Source organism: Lonchura striata, chromosome 5 (genome assembly GCF_050655825.1).
Source record: "Lonchura striata isolate lonStrDom1 chromosome 5, ASM5065582v1, whole genome shotgun sequence".
NCBI classification, from domain to species: Eukaryota; Metazoa; Chordata; class Aves; order Passeriformes; family Estrildidae; genus Lonchura; species Lonchura striata.
In genome coordinates, this window is record NC_140707.1 from 18,239,717 (window position 1) to 18,260,097 (window position 20,381).

The following is a 20,381-nucleotide window of genomic DNA, read 5'->3' on the forward strand; positions in this document are numbered from 1 at the left end:
GATTCCATGCTGTCTAGCTTTGTAGTTCTGAGCTTCATATTAAGTGCTAACGAATTCTCTTCACAGGGTAGGGAGGCAAAACAATTCCTTTTCTAGCTTGGGACAAAGGACAACTGTTACAGGTTTCAGGCCCAAGAGCATGGGAAGAGAGAAAACAAGAAGGATGGGACTTCCTAAAGCTATAATTGGATAATTAACTCAAATGTGCTAATGGACCAAACCTTACAGAAGTGTGAGACTTTGTGAGCAGTTGTCCATTTTGTGACCATTTTGGTTCATCTTGGGTGTAGCCCTGGCCCTGGCCAGGCTCTTGTACTGCCCAAGGTGGATCCTTTAAGGCCTTTTAATAAAAACCTACTTTATTCTTTAACTCTCTCTAGGCTCTGTTCTAGCCTTCTCAAGTCATCAGGATCTGAAAGAGACAGTAACAGTTTTTTGGCACAGATAGATATGTGTGGTGAGATACGGAATACAGTAACAGCATCAATCACCACAGGACACCTTGGCTCTCAGGTACTATTGTCTCTAACATTCCAGTGGGTACTTCTAGGCCACCTGGTTGTTACCATTTTGCTCATCTCCACATCCTGTTTTCTACTTTCTTATTCCGTCACTACCCTGCTGTTGATGTACTTCTCACAATCCACAACTGGCTGATCTTCAGTGATACCCTGTTAGATTTATCAGAGTACTGTTAGATTTATCAGAGTATTTCTTATATTTATCAGAGTACTGTTTTCAGCCATTGTGTTGCCCCTTTCGGGAGGCTGTGGTGCTGTCATAGTATGATATTCTGATGATACATAAAATAAAAAATTTTTCTGGTACGTTGTTCCTGATACCTCTGCAAACATGTCATTTACCTGCTCTCTGCTATAAATGGAGGCTTGTGAAATTACTTATTTCTCTTAGATCACATAGGGCTTTAATAATTTAGCATCCTACTCATTTTTAGATACACAGTGTCTTCATGATCAAATATGTGTTTCCTAGCTTCTTTCAGACCTTTATAAACCCAGATGTAAGTAAGCCATCAGATTTTCCACTTCTGTACCTCTTCTAGGGGAACTCTCTAGGAACAATTTGCAAACTTTCTCCCTGTAGTATTGGGTTTCTGACCTGATTACATGCTAGTTTTCCTGAGTTGTGACTAAATATAAGTCAGATTTTGTTTTCATTTCATACTGCTGTGAGGGTTAGTGGAGATTTGCTTTCTGCACAAACTGAAAGAGTGGAGCAGGGTTTAGCCCTGCGTAATGGTGAAAAGTGCAGGGTTGTGATACTTGGCAGCACTGTTCCCAGATTTTTAAATGGTTTTACAGTTTCCACTTGCCTTCCTGCTAGGAGTCATTTGCAATCATGTATGAATTATAAGTTGCTTAAGCAGTGTTTTAACATAATATAGGTCATACCAACAAGGTATAGTAATATATGAAGTGTTTGTTTTTGAGCTACAGCAGTCTGATTACAGTGGAATCACTAGCCACTTACTTTTGGGAATAGCAAACACTTACAGATGTTTTCTATTCCCAGTTGTGTTACCAGCACTGTACCGAAAATATGACATCTTATATTAGCATTCCATAAGCACTGTGAAAAACAAGATTTTTGACTGATAAAGTAGTTTAACAACTTGAGTAATTACTGCAAAAACAAATTGGAAAGTCATGAGGTAGAAATCCCAAAGGAGGTCCTAATCTCTAGGCATACACAAATGGAATACAAAAGGCTTGAAAAGAAACTGAATCCCAAAAGATAAAGGCAATCTCATTTTAACTCCTCTTCACTTACCCTTGTTTGCTTAAGTTTTTCACAGAAAGGAGTAGTTTTGAAAATGGAGGCAATTGCCAAGTGGACAGGAATATCAGTTTAGAAAAAGGAGAAATCAACACACAAGCAAAGTGACTAATCAGTTAAGTAAAAATGAATTGGGTGGAAGGAGTTAACTTCCTATTCTAAATGACAAGAACTCTCTGCTGTGTGTTTTAGTGAAATGAAACAGCTGATGTTGTTACATGTCTTTTCATAGAAATATCTGTGAGATTAAAAGGAGAACTAGAAGGCTGCTTGAAAGAAGTGGATTTAATTAACAAAGAATATAGTGGTTAGGGTTTTAAAACCTTTATCCTAGGGGCCTTTTCATTTTAATAAAAGGGTCTGACTCAGATTTCCAAAACACATGACCCAAAATACGTTTTGAAGAATTGGACTTCACATTGTCTTCACTAGGAACTACCTCTCTCATTTCTTGAAAATGTGTAACTGGTTTCACTTGGTAAAAAAGTGTATCTGTTACTGAGTAAGCGTCCAGCAAGGAGATCTTCACTTTATTTATATCTTTAAACATATCCATTTCTACTTTATTTCCAAATGTATTACTAGGTTAAAGTGTGAAACAATAGGTAATATATATTTAAGAATATAATGCAATGTTATATTACAGTAACAAGTTATAGTACCCAATATTGTATTTTATAATGATACTATAAGCTGGTATCACTTTACAAATCCTGAATACTCAACTGTGTAGGGAAGAAAATTTAATGAAAACACACTTAGAATTTAAAAATTCTGTCATAGAATAGTGACTGTTAGGCGTGTCTGTTGCCCACTAAATCTTATGAGTCTCTCATTATGTCTTAATTGAAGAGAGATGGCTTTTTTTAAGGAGTAAGTCTTCTTTGAAGATACAGTGGTATCTGTGATAGATCACAATAATAACACTATCTCATTCTTACTGCTGAAAAAGAAGCCCTCACTATTAATGTGTGTCTACTGTAGATATCTGAAGCAGTTTGGAGTTGAATATGGAAAATGGTACAAAAATATGAAATTGAACCCTAAATTCTTCATTGGGCAGATGAGGGATCTTGCCATAACTTAAGTAGAAGATAGTGCTTGTCTTAAACATGCCACTATATATAATATACCACTCTGCTGCCATTCCCTTTTTTTTTTTTTTTTTTAATTTGGTACTTTTACTATTGTTTTTGCCTAGGAGGACTACATGGCATTTAGTAGTCAGCACAGTTTTGCAGAAAACCTCACTTACTTTTACCTTCAAAAGGATAAGGGTTTGCTTAAAACCACTGTCTTTACTGTAGCTGACCTCCTCAGTGTCCCGCATGCAGACAGATGTCTGCAGTCCTCTTGGATGAATTTTGTTTGCAGAGGGAAGTGACAGCTAAATTTTGAAAATAAGAAAAGTGGATAGTTACACCTGCCATTTTCTTTTAATAATACTTTTAATGTTTAAATAGCCCTTTGGGTATTTACATATCTGAATGATTATTTAGATGCCTTTTGTGTTTGCGTAAACAAAATCTGTTTGTTCTTTTGATCTGAAACAGAAGTTGTTTAAATTAATTAAGTGGATACTTGTTAATCTGATGCAGCCAAAGATGTAACATAAAATCCTTTGTAATTCAGAAAGTATGTTAATGCTAAAACCAAACTGTAGTGTAGCTAGAAATATTGTGACAAGCAATTAACATATGTTTTTGACGTATTTTTTTCAGTCTGAGCTTTTTTATGACCTTTTTTTCCAGCTAAGAGAGATTTGTTTAATGTGATTCACAACATATAACTCCCCAAAAATGAGAGGGAAATGTTAATCCAGAGAGCCATCTATTTTCTATGTAATTATCATGGTGCCTGAAGAAACAGAGGAAGTGCAGGCTATTCTATTGGGGCTTCAGAATGACAACACAGAAAGTCAGAGCTGGTCTTTAAACAAATCCATATGTAATGGCTGAGGTTGCATCATCTGGAGCTTTTAAAACTAGTAGACGTTTTTATAAAAACATTTTTGTATAATCCTGTATAAAGAGGAGAGCTAGGCAAAATGTGACTTAATGAGGGATGATAAGAGAACATGAGGAGTGCATATTTCCTGGTTTTCATGTGGAGAAAGACTTACTTATCTTTACTTATTTTTAGGATAATAGGACTAATAAAGGGACTAATAAATTATCATCTGCCAAAATATACATTAATAGACTGCAAATAGATTACTTCAGTATGGATTAATAATTAGTAGCTGGAATTGGCTACATAATTTGCACTTTTTCAGGTTTGTAGAGGTGAGGTTTTGTTCTAATCCCTTGGACGTGCACTCAGGCACATAAGTGACTCCTTAAAATAAGTCTAAAATAAGCTTTACTGTTTTATTAGACTAAAACATTTCTCTAAGAAGACAGAAATTCTATGACAAAAGGGGAATGAAAGCCAAGAGGAAGTGTTGTTGGAGAGAAGCTTTCTAGCTTTCCCACTGGAAGCTGATTTTCTTCCGTATTCTGATGGGAATTGCTCCCCTGATTCCTTGTGTGTAAGTGATCCTTCTGTGTATAAGAGCAGTACTGCCTTTTATCATATTTATGCTACAGTGTCTATAAACTTTTTAAAATAGGACTGTCTCTAAATAGAACCTGGCTGATTAAATCAGATCATACTTCAGGATTTTGCTGTAAATTTTATGAGGAGTTCTAGTGATGAAGTTGCATAATCTTTGCTAATGGGATATTTTTAATATCTACATTTGGCTTGCAAGCAAATAATCAGGAGCCTATTACACACTCTGGTGTTTTCAGGTCACTGAATTCTCAGAGAAGTGGAAAAACTTCATGTAGTAACAAAGTTACCTATAAATTTCAGAAAATTTGCATCTCTGAATGAATTTAGAAAACATCTAATTTTGTATGAATGCCTTCTACCACCTGCTATGGTGGTGTCCTCTTCTTGGCCAGCCCCCAGCCATCCTGTTTGAATGGACTATCAGCATGGACTGTGAGCAAGAACTTTTGCATGTTTTGGTGACTGTCAGGGATGTTGAACCTCTGCCATCAGAGCCCCTGGGAAGCCATACAGCTGCACAGACTTTTCTGCACACTGCCAGTCGTCTGGAGTCTGTCTCAGGGCTTCACCAAGCTAGACCTGCTTCCACATTAAGTGATAAATGTGAGAATTTTCAGTGGCCACCTTCAAGCATACCTGGGTAACTGCCAAGCACTGGAATCTCTGGGGATTTGGAAGACTAATTTTGCTGGCCCTGTTTCCTGAAGCAGTAGTGTCTCAAGTCTGCTGATAATGTTTTTTCATCGATATGTGCATCAAATTCCAAGACTTCACCTTTTGCCAGCACCAAACATCAGTTCTTCTCACAACTGGGAAGGACTGCAGTCTCTTACATGGAAGGGTTGTCCTACTCCATGAAAATGTCCCACTGCAGAATAATTTGTCATTACTTGACGACAGCATATTCTAGATACAGGCCCAGAGACTCACTGGGGCAGACTAAAAGCCTAGATCTGAGTCCCATTCCTGGTCTGAGATTTGTATCCTGGTCTCACTTTGTTTGTTTTTTTTACGAAGAATGGTTGGTGAATGCTGAATACTGCTGAGATTTGAGAAAGTAATTTATTTTTCACAGACAGGAGAGTAGATCATCAAAAATGATCCTATCTAGCATCAGTGGGGATTGCAGCAGAATCATCAGCTAGAGGTACCATGTCTGAGGGTGCCTTGTTTGTGGGTGACAGAATAGGTGTGTGCACCTCTCAGTGGAGGCAGCAAAGCCTTCAAGCTTGCTGTGGGCAGCAGTCTGCTACAGTAATGCACATAAGTCTTCAGAACAGTGGTATTTTCTTAGTGTTGACCTGTGATGTTTCTGGGGATGCTGTGAAATGTACTGATCTAGAAGCCCAATTCATGATGTTGCTCTGAACGCCACTCAAAGAAGGATCCTTAAGTCCTAAGATATAAGCAACAAGATACATCTACTGATGACAGTAAGTCTAAGTGGCTCATATTGAGTAAAATCTGATTTCTTCTCATTAGCAATGTCATTAATATTTCACTTTTGTAAGTGTGAAATTTTTTTTGCACAGCCACTAGTGTGGTGGTCTGCATTATTTTGCCAAACACCTTCAATTTTTATAGTCAATGTTCTCTCAGTATGTAGCCTACACTGTTTCTGAAGTTGGTATGAAGTCATACCAACTAACTCTATTTGCCTTAGCTTGCTGCATTTATCTTCCAGGTTCCTTTTGATTCAGCAGGCATTTTGTGTTGGCTTTTGTAGTACTTGGGTCAGATCTATAGTGTGTAATTCCTTCTTCTTCTTCCTCTCACCTCCTGAAATGTTCTGTAAGAAAGTTATAATCTGAGTGTGTCACCATTGAGTCAGGAATGGGAATGAAGGTGACACACTCCATGCATTTTCAGAAGGCATAAGAGCTACGTTATTACAAAACTTCATGTTTTTATAAGCAACATCATTCACCCAGAACTTGATTGGTTCTTAATGACACCTGTCACCCCATTGCTTAATTAGGAACAACACCTCTTTGTAAATACCTTTCCATAACATCATGTATAACATATTCCACATGTTCACAAACACCAGCTGCAGAGACTTAAGGTAAGAATTGTTTTAATTCTTTTCCTGAGCTTTCTCACAGCTTCCCCAGGGCAATGCCTGGGAAAGTTACCTGTTTCTTTTTCTGATTAAACTGTCAGCATCACAGAAGTGTAACTATATTGGGCCAGATTTTTAGTTCCTATGAAACAGAATAGATTTTTTTTTCAAGTCAGTAAAATGCTGCTTATTTAGATGAACTTATTGTCTTCACATACAGCCTAATACCTCTTTAATAAGGCATCAAACTCACCAAACTGATGGATCTGAAAACTGCCTAGACTATATTTTACTCTGAAGCCAAGGTGCTATGCAATGACAGCTTAGGGTCACCTAACTTCTATTAATTATTTCCCTTGTTATCTCTGGACACAGCCTTGGTGCCTACCAAAACAATCTATCATTTCTTCCTCTGAAATGCTATTTTCTGGTCCTCTGGTTTGTTATATGTTTGGTTCACTGTAGATTCAATGACAGATTCAAGAGAAAAGAGCTTTAATGACAGCCCTCCTTCAGACTGAAATAATGGAATTTATGGCAATCATAAACATAAGTTGGATTTTTTTTCAGAAAGGATTTTCTTAGTTTTAGTTGGCTGGCTAGCAGTGTGAAAATACATGTACGCCATTAATGTATTTAAATTGATACTAATAAACTTTAATATTGTAGAATCCAACCTTTTTCTTCTCGGAGATCTGATGCAATTGAAAAGGTGAATTGGATGGAATATGAAATCTCAGAAGTTTCATCTTCAGCTGAAGTGTTTTGGGGAGAATATTGGTTTTTCAGTTAGAAAGTAGAGTAAGTTGTTGGTGTTTTTTTTCCATGCTGAGAAGCCTTTCATTCTTCTGTGGAGCTGGAGCAATTCTGAAACTAGCAGAATTATTTTGGATTCATGTTGATGTTACTAACATCAAAATATGACTGTAGGAGTAAAATGATGCATTTGTGACACAGCACAGCATAAGCAGTTACTACATTTAGGATGTAGAAAAACTCAGCCCGTAGAAAGCAAACACTCAGTAAAATTTGTAATAGTATAATAACACAAAAGATAAAAGAGGGGAAAGACAAAAGATGTGCATTTAACCTAAGCATCAGGAAATAGTGTGTTTATAGTGTGCACAGTAATCAGCAAGGGAAATTGAACTAAACATACTTTTTGCTAACTTTGCATCTTAATCAAAAGCCCAACTGCTCTTGGAACATGAATCGTCCTATGATAATATAGGGAAGCTGAAATTCAGGCACAATCAACCCCTCCCCACTCCATGTTGTATTGCACCAGTTTGGCTTAAGTTGTTTGAATGTTAAAAGTTTTTGGGGCACTTCTCAAAAGCTTTTTAAGGCATTCAAAGAGAAGAAAGTTGCTAAATAAAATTCTCTAGACTGTCTTAAAGCTCTGTCTCAATTTGAACTTCAGTTTTCAAACCTGATGCAAAAACCATTTGTTTCTTTCATGATATATTATCCAGACTAAAGGTATGATTCAAATCTCATATCCTTGTCAGCTCAAATCAAAGTCTTGAAACTAAAATACAAACCCTGAGAGAAAAAGTCTGATTCTGTTTTCACTCCCATCAATCTAGAGAAAAATCTCACTTGTGTACAGCTATTGCAGAAGTGAACACTCCACAACCCAGAGCAGGCTTGATAGCTGGGAGATACTCATCAAACTGAGAGTGCTTGAGCACCTCTTTCTGATGGATCAGAAGTAACTTAATTTTTCAGTGTCCATAATTGATTGCACATTGTGTTTCACATAAAAGCCAAAGTGCACAAGCAAGAATTTCCTTGTGTAACCATGTTTTAAATGAAAACTGTCAAATGAGATTTCATCTGCAGCTGCTTATTCTAATGAAGAGTTCCATTCCTTATAAATGTAAACTGATTTTCAAACTTTAGTAAGATGTACAACTGGCCATGCTTTCTTCACTCCAGGTGAGTCTTTCTCCTGATGTCACAGAATTCAAACAATAGGCTGAGGTGGGGGGGTTCTTTGGTTGAGGAATTTTTTTAAGTTAATTTTTTGCCTTCTATAATGTGTGATTTTGTTTGACTGAGGATGTTTCCTGTTTTGTTTGCTATGCTGTGTTACAAAAGGTTTATGTAACATCTAAGTCCCAACTGCAAATACTGCCAGCCCTCAAGGGAGTTTTGTACGTCTCGATATTGGCATCACTGCCATACATCCAAATTCAAAAACCCAGACTGTGTCAAATGTCTTCTAGAAACCTTTTACCAGACCAATTTTTAATTTCCTGTACTACAGCTAAATGTTGTTTAGCATTTCATGAGATATCCTGATCAAAGCATTTTTCAATGTGGCATTTACGTTGGTTATAAAATAAACCAATAAAATATAGAATGTGCTGCTTTACGATACCTCACTGCTATTTATTTTACTCATCAGCATGGAGAAACAAAAGGAAGAAATTAGTAAAATCACCAACTGAATTCAAGGGTAGGCAAGGAGAAGGTACACTGGCACTTGAAGAAAACTTTTATTTGAATTTAGGCAGAAAATTCAGTTGTTTCCAAACATAGAGAAATTACTTCTGATGTACCTCATTGGATTATTTTAATTGCAGCATTAAGCTGTTTTATTAGAATGTATAGCCAGCAAAACTTAATTGTAAAAATAAATGTAACTTCATTCTCTTAATTTTTTTTTCTTAAATATTTCAAAGATAGGGGAAATTGTTTTGATTGTTTGCCCTTCACTACTCCTATAAAGAAAAGCCAGTTTCAATTCAATATAAAATGGTGTCTTTACTAATATATTTTTAAAAAAATCTTTAGGTATTCATGTTCCCTGACATATTTCTACTGAACACGTGAAGAACAGAAAGACTCCATTCTGAGGAACTAGGAAAATGTGTAGCATTTATTTGCATAAAATATGAATACCTTTAGTTTAAAATACCAGCTCATTTTCTTACTTTTTTTTTTTTTAATTTACTTTAAAAATGCAAATAAAAACCACTCTGGTATTTCTCTTCCTTTTCTTTTATTGTACAGTATTTCCTTTTATGTATTATCATCACGTGTTTTTTGACTTTCAATTAAAGTAAGCAGTTTTTTACAGCAAAAAAAGCATGATTCCTTTAGGAATGGCTGCCTCTCAGGAGTGTTTTTGGTTTTTCCTCCCCTGTAATTCCAGATGCTGCACAACAAGCACGTGATGGTTCGTGTTGGGGGCGGCTGGGAGACCTTTGCGGGTTACCTGCTGAAGCACGACCCTTGCCGAATGCTCCAGATCTCCCGAGTCGATGGGAAAACCTCCCCAGTGCAGAGCAAAGCTCCAAACATCAGGGACATGAATCCAGACAATTATCTGGTTGTTTCTGCCCATTACAAAACCAAGAAGGAGATTAAGTGAAATAAGCTTCTCGTGTGAGTGGGACTTCATGTATGTAGGTCCAAATTATTCTCCCAAGTGTAGTGAAGTTAGGTAATGCTTTAAAAGGACGTTGGAAAATTTAACACAGACTGGAAATGACACCCCATTTTGAAGATCTTTGAATTTAGAACTATTTATTTCTAGTATTGTATCTTTTATAGCAAATTACCCTCGATAGGCAGATTACTACAATCGGATAATAAATAGACATATCTTTTTAGCCAAATTATTACTCTTTATTACATGAATGTATACTTAGAGCTACGTAAAGGAGTGCATCCTGTTAATGGAAGAAAATACACAATGAAATGTATTTGTACCAAAATCTTATTACTTTGAATCCCTGACCATTAGTCTAGTTGAAATATATATATGCAGGTGGAAAATGGGTATTTGGAGAAATGATTTGGTAATGTCTCTTGAAATGAAATAAAAATTGACTATTCGTTTGTTTTTCAATCTTCTTAATTAGTAGAATATAATGGCTTATTGCATGCCAAACAACTTCTGAAAGCCGTTGCTTAAAAGAAAAGAAAAGCCCCTTCACACGGTTTTACTATTTAAAACTGAAGACAATGCTGAGTGTTTGATGTGTGTGTAGATCCTTTCTGTTTTTCACAAAGCTGCCCGGTGTGGAAGCATGGGGCAGTGGGAGGTGGCCCCTTCCTGTGTCAGACAGGGGAGCTGCTTGCTTCCACAGGTGATGTTCTGCAGCCCTAAGGAAGCAGCAGCAGGAGCACAGCCTCGGGCCCAAGGACGAGCTGCAGGAAACCAAGTCCTTCTGGAGTCCCAAAACATGGCACTGTTCTGGGGTATGAGCTTTTCCTTCCCTTCTTTTTATTGCTGGTTATTGTTAAATGTGAAATATTCATTACCCTGTAAATAAAGTGATTTGCATTCTCATAAATCATTCGCACGCCTCTAATATAGCTAAATTGTATGTGGGCTTCATGATTTTGGCTACTTTTCTATGTTTATATTTGGTAATTTATGTGCCTTGTAGCATCCTAGAAAAATCATTTTATAGGATTGTTTCACTGTATAAATTTAAAAATGAAATAAATTTTTTTAAATACTCATACATTTTGAATCTCTTATTATTTGTAATCACTCATATCTGCTTTGCTTCTACTGAATGGATGCCTACAATGCACAAGACTGCTTGCTGCCCTAATAATGAGCTGCACAAAGAAAGGGGCAAACAGATAACACAGAAATACCTGTATTTTTTGAAAATTAATTTTTCTTTGCAGGAAAAAAATTCAAAAGCATCCTGGAAATACTTTTTTTAGTCCTGACTAGTATTTTCCTCTATTTTCTGATGTTAATTTTTTTTTTTTTTTAATGGTCTTATGATCTGCTCCTGTGGTCTTTAACAGGAAAATGTCTGTGGGCTAGAAAGGATCAAGACCATCTTTCATGTTCCATGCCTTATTAAAATCAGCACGTTGTATCTGGCTTCTGTGGAAAAGGCCCACCTCACCATGTAAAAATACCTGCTGAATGCAAACAGTTCACAGTTGCTTGGTGCAGCAGGCAAAGTAGCAGGACAAAATTCCAAAGTTACAGCCTTTTATCATTATTTTAAAACACTTTCTAGGAAGATTAAACACATATTCAGCAATAAATCTTTTGAAAAGCTATAGGAAGTCTCAGTTGTCACAGAAGTTGTCATATGTCCTCCATAAGGGAGCAGAAAGCAGACCACAAGAAACATAACTTTATAAAAAATGTAGCATAGCTGAAAAAACCCCATGATCTTAATATAAGCAATGAGAGATCTGTTTTCAAATGAAAAGGGAAGGAAATAAAATCACTCGTAAAAATATGAAATGTTTATTTAGAAATAATGGCTAGTTTTTTAAACATAATTAATTGCATTTCACAGAATCATTGAGGTTGAAAAGACTTCCAAGATCTTAAAGTTCAACCTTTATTTCCATCATCCAAGACTAAGTTAGTGTTTTTATTATGATGTTGGTTTTTAAAATATTTGAAGTTGTTTGTTTATTAATAAATCAGAGCAGATAATTATAAAAAAGGCATTTGTAAATTTATTTTAATAGTAAACTTCAACAGTTCCAGTAAATCCAAATCAATATTTTAAACTAAACATGAATCCCTTTATGTGCTTGGACTGTACATATAATATTTTTTTTTTTTTTTTTTTTTTGGGGGGTACTCAAATGTCTTTTAAAAAATCACATTAAAACACTTCCTGACTTAAAACTTCAACTTTGCAGGTTCCAGAATGTGAGACTATAGGATTTTATTTTAAGTACTGCCAGTACCACCTGATGTAAAAAAACATGCAGGTGGGACTTACTGCTTTTGACTGCATTGATGTGAGTGCGAATAATAGATGAGGAAGTGAAAGCATCAATAAAACAACCAAAGAAATGCAGTAAACTGGTTAGTCTGGAAGAAGGGGTTGGAGGTAAGTGTTGCTAATCTGATCAATAGAATTTTCATAGTGTGTCAGGTCCTGCAGCAAGGTAGGAATTGGAAAATTTGTTAGGAACCTATGGCTCATTTTATAAAGATAAAGCTGAGCAGCAGAATCTTGCTCAAAGGCATACAGCCCTTGTTGCAGTGATAGGGGCAGAACAAATTCAGGTCATTTTCCATTATGTAGTGATTTTAACTGTCTTGCTGTGTAAATTGGCTGAATGTGAAAGTTGAGGAGGCTGAAGTTCTAAAAACTTTAACTGATAGGAGCTACAACAAAGCCTTTTCTCAAAGTCCTTGTAGACCAAACCCCATGGGAGATGCGTGTAAATAAATTGTGCTTAATTTCAAAACGGATAAATGATGTAAAGTTATTTACAAAAATACATTATTATTGTATAATGTCAAATATGACTCGTCATGCTGGAAGCCATTCAAAATTAGTTTGGAAATGTGACTGTGATATCTGTTACCACTCTTTATAGGAAGTGCAGTCTGTCACCTTGCTATTCATACATTACCTAGAGATTTTTTCTAAGCAAGATTATTTACATCACTGATTGAGGATAGGGGTTTTACACATCTTTATTATGGGGATAATTGATCCTTCCTTTGCAGTACCACCTTTTTGTCCAGCAGCATTTCAGAGAAGATATGGAAAATCTATGGCAGCTAGTTAAAGGATTGTTGGGGATGAGTGAAACAAGAAGGCACTATATGTGTGGGAAAAGTGCAGCAAGTTTCTTGTATCTGAAGACATAATCCTGAATTTATTACTCGTGTTCACTTTAGATCTGGAAGATGAGCTGTTTGCCACAGCAGAGAGTTACAGAAGCATCTCCTAGAGATGCTGACAAGGGATGGGCTCTTTTTGGGCTTACCCATTGTACTGCCTCATTGGCAGCAGCCTGGGAGTACCTGACAAGGGAGGAGGCACAGTGCTGCTGCTTTGCTGTGTCTCCTGCTTTCTTAGCCTCTGGTGTGTCGACTAAGGTAAGGTGGAACAGACAGGTGGGACCACACCAATGTTGATGGGGCTGGACAGGCTTTCCCAGACTCTGGAAAAGCTGCTGGCACTGCTTGTGCCTGATGAGCTGCATCTCAAGTACTTGGTCTTGTCACTGCACCAAATCCACATGCTGAAGTCATCTGTGCTCTTCAGAGTCCACTGTGATGCTGCCCATACTTGAGGAGACACAGCTTCTGTATCTTCCCAAATTTCAGGACATCTACTACAAACACTCTCTCTCTAGCATGATCTTCGTATTTTAACCATATGGAGTGGCAAATGGTTTCACTTTGTTGCTGCAACAAAGATGATGCTATCACAGTCATGGAGAGTCAGCTTTTCAGTCCAGTTTTTAGCACTGTTTTTTAGCCTGTCAGTTTTTGAAGTACAAGACTGTGCTTTGAGAAGATGAAGGAAAAAGAGTTGCACTGATGTCAACAAAATTTATCAACCATCTAGATAATCTGTGTGAAAAGGTGCATGTTGACAGCCTCTGAGGTGAAGTAAACCACCAGGATTGAGGGAAATAAGGACAAAACTGCTGTGGTTCACATAAACTAACTGCTGCACTAAACAATAAGGAAGACAAGAGAAGACATCTGTAAGGAGAGAGCAGCTCTCAGCCCTACTGTTCTGTGGCACAGGTCAGGTTGCTATTAGCTGTACAGTACTGATCTGCTTTAACTGTCAACTGAAACAAAACTTAAACCTTAACAGTAAGTGGTTTTATTTACTCAAATAATTCCCAATCAGTTGAGCCTGGCCAATTGGATATGTATGATATAGGAACATCTTTTAAAACAGCTTTGTAGGCGATTCATAAGCTAGAACTACATACTCCCACATCATCTGATGTGGTTCCTTAGCCGTAGAATAAATCCAACATTCAAAATTAGGTCTCTTAAGAAGCACAGACAGCTCTGGCTTTTCCATAAAGGATGGAGAGAGAGAAGAATGTGATTCTTTTCTCTAGGTTCTTTAAATGGCTTTAAATGAAAGTGTTCATAGCACTAATGGAAGCAGAAGCTTGGATGACAAGAGACATGGTTATTTGCTCCCCTTGCAGTTTCAGAGGAGCATATAACAGACAATGAAGAGAAAAATGTTTAAAGTTTTAAATACCCCAAGCGACCAACTAAGTGCAGGTATTGCTTAAGTGTCTTGTAGGACACCTACTGTAATGCTAGCCTGAAATTCTCATTTCAAATTAATATCTGAGGTACCTTTTTATAACTCAAAGCATTTTCACTAGACTTTAAAAAAATTATTATGAACAGTTAATACACTGAAGACAGCAATTGCCAGCAATCAAAGGAAACTGAAGGCAGTCTTCAGCCAAGGATACAGCCTCTTTTAGCCCAAACACCATTATGTTAATATTGAAAGTTCTCCCTTCTCAGCTCAATTCTGAAGGCTAAGCCAGGAAACTGTGTCAGGACTGCACTCTCAGGACAACACTGGGCAGTACTGAGATGTGAAAGACAAAATACATAGTTCAGGGGGTGGAAAAAAAGCCTCTGTATCTTGACTAGTCAGAAATGCAGCAATTGTGGTACTGAGCCCATGCATAATGTGCACAGTGCTCTCTGGGGAAAAGAAAATGTTTTTGCACGTAAGTAGTCCACCTAAATAGATAACACAGAAACTTTTGGAAATGAACTGGCAAGATGGTGGCATAGTAGCTGTTTTCCTGTTTGTTTTTCAAAATCCTGAGAAGATTAGCATTGCCCTCTTGTGGTAATAAATGAACACAACTAATAACAGGATTTTTAATTTCATGTTTAACTTTCAGTATTCAGTATAAATATTTAGACTCTAACCCACATGAGAAAACGAGAACAATTATTATACACATAATAAAATTACATTCTTTATCTAAGTACACAGGATTTATAAAGCTTTCTATTTTTTCTTTTACTAGCCACAAAATTATTCCATTTCTAAGGACCCACCATGACTCTACTCTTCTTTTTTCAAAAAGGCACTAATTCCTAAGCAGTGCAAGAGTCATTAGGAAACAGAAAAGAAATGCTGTCATCCACATATTCAAATACATATATAAATATGAAAAACTTTCTACATGAGGACTTGGAGAAAGGTTTAATTGCAGAGCTTGAAATAAGCATTAAAACCAACACTTGGCACCTGAGCTTGCTCAAGCCAGTCATACACAGACAGACAGACAGACATCAGCTGACCAGACAGTGTACACATATTGACTGGCTACACATAAGGAGGCCACTTCCAGCTGACAGGAAGTCTTGTCAGGGAAGCAATAAACCATGCAAGGAAAACAAACAAACAAAATTGGCAAAACCATAGTGTTCAGAATTAGTTCTTAAGTTTCTTTGTTAATTGCTTCCACATCCGTTGTCCCACAATGGCAAAGTACTGCTGCGTCTTCAGAGGTAAACAGCACATGATGACCAAGTGTCACTTGACTGCAAAACCTGACAAGTTGCTGGCAGTAAACATCAATCATCTTCTCTTCAGCAGTCATGTGTTATCCAACCTGCCACTAAAAACACAAACAAACCACACCACAGGTTTGTACGGAGGTAAGGAAAAGAAAGGAAAAAGTCCCAAAGCAAACAAACACCGTAAGGTTGTCGAACTGCAGTGAATTCTCCATTCACCTTTAATTTCTCAATCTTTAGCCCAGCAAGTGATGGACATGCAGTGTATCAGTGGCAACTTATACAAACTCCTGCCTTCTGAATCGTATATGGTAATGAGGGCAAAAGGTGAAGGTTTACAAAGCCTGACTTTCAGTGATAAGATACATCTATTGTTTTGGAGAGACTGTAATTCTTCATTAACTCTCTGCCTGGCCTTCTGAGGTAAAGTTCACATTAGAGTAGCCATAGTAGTAATTTTATGCCAACACTATATTTCTTTTATAATGAGAGACATATAAACACAAAACCATCACCCTACTTAGTTCAGATGTTTTCTATAAGCTCTGAAGGAAGAGAGATAATCTTAACTGGCACTGAAAAGGGACACTGAGTGCAGGATAACAGTGATGAGGTCCCCAGTGCTGAGGGACCTGTAAAAGTGACACATCATACATGTAGAAACTAGGAAGAAGGTGGGGGTGAAGCTCTCTGCCACTGCTGCTGCCTTTCTGTCCTAGTGATGAAGTCTCATTAAGAACACTGCATGATAATGACACATGCTTCCATTTCTATTCCATTTCCCTTCCTCTTGGTTTTTCCTCAAGTTAGTCAATCTTCTACGTAACAAAACAGATTTTCACAGTGAATATAAGAATAGTTGCATCACATTATTTCTTTTTTCAACTTACTCTCAGACCTCCTTCTCCAGGACGTGAAGCTGCAAGTCTTCTTTCTATTTCTTCCTGTTTCTTTTTCTTCTGCTCTACAGAGTAAGCATTCTTAATACCTCGAGAGGAAGCCTGGGAGAAAACATATTTCAGTAAGACCAAGTTAGCTATTTTTCTGGAGAGAAACCAAACTGCAAGTGTTGGCAACACTATTTTATGAACTGTGGTTTGCATGAAAAGACTGAAGTATTCATTAATGCTACTATTACATCAAGGTAGCCCTTTCAGGATATTTTCTCATTCTGTGAAGTCTTGGTCCCATAGATAAATGAGGGTGTTTTTGTTTCCCTTTGTTATTACATCCAGGTGAAGATATTTGATCCGCAGATGCAGAACCAGAACTTCCCAAAAGTCCACAAATTTTTTTCTGTTTTTTTCAGTGTCAGGGCCTACTTTTACCCTCATGAACAGAGGAGGAAAAGAGCTGTGTTGCAGTGCTAGCCCAGGCTGTGAAGAAGTTCAACTTTTCAACTGTGATCTGTGAAAAATACCCTGCATGATGGTCCACCCTTCAAAATGTCGCAGGGTGTGTGGGTAGCAGGAGTACCAAATGAAGACTCTGTCATGAACTGTCTGCTTCAGTTCCTTGTGGAACTGTTTAATGACAATCTAGACCAAATGGCAAGAGCATCAGAATTACAGTTAACACCATGAAGTAAGAAAAAAAAAAAAGTTTTAAAAACTGATTCTTATCCAAGTTTAGGGTTGTAACAACACAGCAGAAGTTATACAAAAGATGCTAAAATCTACCAAGACAAAACAGCGATGTTCTCACCTGAATTTCAAGGTCCGGGCAATAAGCTCAATTGTCAGTGGGGTACCAAGACAAATCTTACCACCAAATAACAACCTCCTTAGACCACATGTTCTCTGCCTCTTAGGAAACTGGGCTTCCAAGTGAGTCAGGCACCCAAGCTGTCTGCAGCACCCCAAAAGGAAGAACAGCTCATATGATGTCAGGAGGGATAGTGAGCAGCCAACAGGCATGTACAAGAAAACACTAAGCAGAGAAGGAAGGACATCTGATCTACTGTCTTGTCCCCTCACAAGGGTGAAACTAAGTATGGCTGCTTGAAAGACATCTCCATTGCCCAACATTCAGAGGCTAAAATGACCTCAAAGGTAGCCCAGGTCAACATGGTCCTCATGCATAACAGCCAGTTCATAATTCAATATGTAATGTCACCAACATTCACACAAATAACAATCCTTTCTCTTCACAGTTCAGCTGTGGTCTCTAAGACACATAATTCAAAATCTGCAATAAAAGTATATGCTGTAAGTCTTTCTAGAGGCATATAAGGAAAAAATACAGGCTGGCTGTTCTACTAGAACATTTGTATCTTACTTCTAACTTTAAAGATACCTAAGCAGTTAAAGCTTGGCAACTTTAAAAAGACGAAAGACTAAGTTAATACTACATCTTTGCTGGAATCTGAGCTGATAAACATGTTCAAACTGTTGCTTTCTTGATAAAGAATAACCTGCAAGTGCATACAACCTGTGTTTTTAAGAAAAGTACAAGTGTATTTGAAATTGCCACTGCAACAATTGTTTGACCACTCTGATATGAATACTTCTCCATCTCTTGTTTTCAACTCTTAGAACAAGGAAAAAAATAATGTTGAAGTTGCTCTTCCAGTTTTTAGGCTGTTTTATAAACTACTGTAAAATATCTCCCATTCAAACAAGCTCAGTTACTTTGCAATGGTCTTAGAGCACCTACCTGTGAAATTCTTAATATATATAAAAAACATATAAATGTACAACATTAATAATACCAGGAAAGTACTCGGCTACAATTCCCACAATCCAAACATGATACCCAGAGAAGCCACAGCCATTCTCCCTATAAAGCAGTTTATCTAGAAATCATTTCAACAAATGACGTTTTATCAGACATTACCTCCATCTGCCTCTTTTCAGCGGCTTCTGCTAGTTGTCTTCTTTTTATTTCCTAGATAAAATGTTAAAGACGGTGAAATTCTACTTCAATATAGTCTTTGCATTCTTTTTAAAGTCTTAATTTTTAAGTACGACTCAAATCTGATGCTACCTCCCACAAAATGACAACTTCAATTAGCATAATCTTTTCCTGCACTGCCAAGAAAGAAAAGTGTTTTTAATGACTAATACGCCAGAAGAGCAGCTGCTGACATACACACAGTGAAACCCGCTATTCTGCGCCTCCACTCAAAACATCCGGACTGCAGTGAAATGGCAAGCAGCGCATTAAACATTCTTTTAGAGCCAGGAAAGGGGGAATGCTTGCTCTCCCAGGCAAAGCAGGCTCCTCTCCTTGTCCCACAAACCAGAGGTCTTAGCTAGGAAAAAACGTCATGCAGTGAAGGGTAGTTAGAAGCGAGCATCACCATCCACCGGGACAAAAAACAAGCGCAGCTTTTCCTATTCCTTGTCAAAACGGGGGTCACAATTGCGCACTAAGGCGGAGCTCCCGGTGCCCACGGATAGAGCCGGGGAAGGATAAACCCGGGGATGGATAAACCCGGGGAAAGGATAACCCGGGGTCCCGCACTCACCGGGTCCGGCGTCTCCACCACGTCCTTGCCGGCATCCCCCAAGCAGGGCAGGCACTGCCCCATGGCGAACCGGCAGCGCCCGCCCGGCACGGCACGGCACGGCACGGGGAGGCGCCGTGCCCCGGCAGTGATTCCGCTCTGTGACGGCACAGCGGAACGGGGCAGTGATGTCCCGGCGGTGCTCCGTGCCCCGGCAGTGATTCCGGGAATGCGAGACGGAGCAGCGCCGGTCGGGCGGGGCAGAGCACCGGGAGCGCCGGGACCGGCGCTCCCGGTGCTCTGCCCCGCCCGACCGGCGCTGCTCCGTCTCGGCTCCGCTGGTTGAAGCCGCTTTCTGGCTCTTCTGTTTCTGTCAGTTTTTGTCAAGTACAAATTTTAAGGCGTCGTGTTTGTTCCGTACATCTGTAATTAAGCATAGAATCGCGTGGCGGTGGAGTCGTAGAGTGGCTTGGGTTGGAAGGGATGCTAATGACCCCTGTCTTGGTTTGAAAAGGCTAAGGAAAGCAGGAGCCTCCCTTGAAATGGAAAATGTAAAACTCTCTCCCTCCAAATTGTTATAATTTTGAAATTAAGGGGCTCTCAGGCAAAGATATAGGAGTAGGAGTAACAGTTCTTTATTAGGAAACAAAAAAATAAAAATGCAGTAATACAAAACAATACTGACAGAGTCAGAACACAACCTGACACCCTGCTGGAGCAGGGATCCTGGACAAGGGTGGAGTTTTCTTCTGAAGGTCCAGTGGTGGTGTAGATGGGCCTGGTCTTCCTCTGGGAATCCAGTGTAGAAAAAAGCTGCTCCTCTGTGAATCCAGTGGGAACGGGTTGCCTCCGGTGTTCCAAATCTCAGATCCTATCCAGGTAGGAATGCTTGGCTCCTCCCCCTGGGCAGAGCATCTCCCAGTGGGATGATGGAATTTTTTCAGCCGTGCAGGGACACTCAGGGCCATGAACAGAAGATATTTTCTGGAGGGAGGATTGGTTGTGGAAGAGATAAAGAAAACTGCCCCAAATGTTTTTAAGAGGTGGCCCAATTAACAGAAGGTAACTGCCCCACATCTAGCAGATGAAAACCAGGCTGTGCAAAACCAATACAATAATATAGTCAGAAAGTTCTCTATTGAGAAGTAGCAGAAACATGATAACAATTTTCTTTTTCAGAGGGCCTATATGTTAGGGAGTTTCAAGGTTAATTATTTTCTTGCTGAAGCTTTAACCTTTCA

General features: G+C 38.3%; 2 protein-coding genes across 10 annotated transcripts in view; one reads left to right on the forward strand and one right to left on the reverse strand.

Annotated features, from left to right (window-relative positions):
- GAS2 (growth arrest specific 2) overlaps positions 1 to 10,899 on the forward strand; it is a 103,309-nt gene extending 92,410 nt beyond the window's left edge. For 8 of the 9 annotated variants that reach the window (XM_085579891.1, XM_085579885.1, XM_085579888.1 and 5 more), the window contains one exon: positions 9,579 to 10,899. In XM_085579891.1, the coding sequence (XP_085436017.1) occupies positions 9,579 to 9,797 (219 nt within the window). In that variant the 3' untranslated portion in view covers positions 9,798 to 10,899. The remainder of the gene's footprint in view (positions 1 to 9,578) is intronic. The other variant, XM_085579890.1, reaches the window with a different exon arrangement.
- Positions 10,900 to 15,037: 4,138 nt separating this feature from the next.
- Positions 15,038 to 19,303, reverse strand: SVIP (small VCP interacting protein). Its single transcript, XM_021528540.4, has 4 exons — positions 19,162 to 19,303; positions 18,528 to 18,578; positions 16,583 to 16,693; positions 15,038 to 15,793 (listed from the first exon to the last, which is right to left on the reverse strand). The coding sequence occupies exons 1-4, from the start codon at positions 19,222 to 19,224 to the stop codon at positions 15,779 to 15,781; spliced, it is 240 nt and encodes a 79-aa protein (XP_021384215.1). The 5' UTR covers positions 19,225 to 19,303; the 3' UTR covers positions 15,038 to 15,778.
- Positions 19,304 to 20,381: the final 1,078 nt, after the last annotated feature.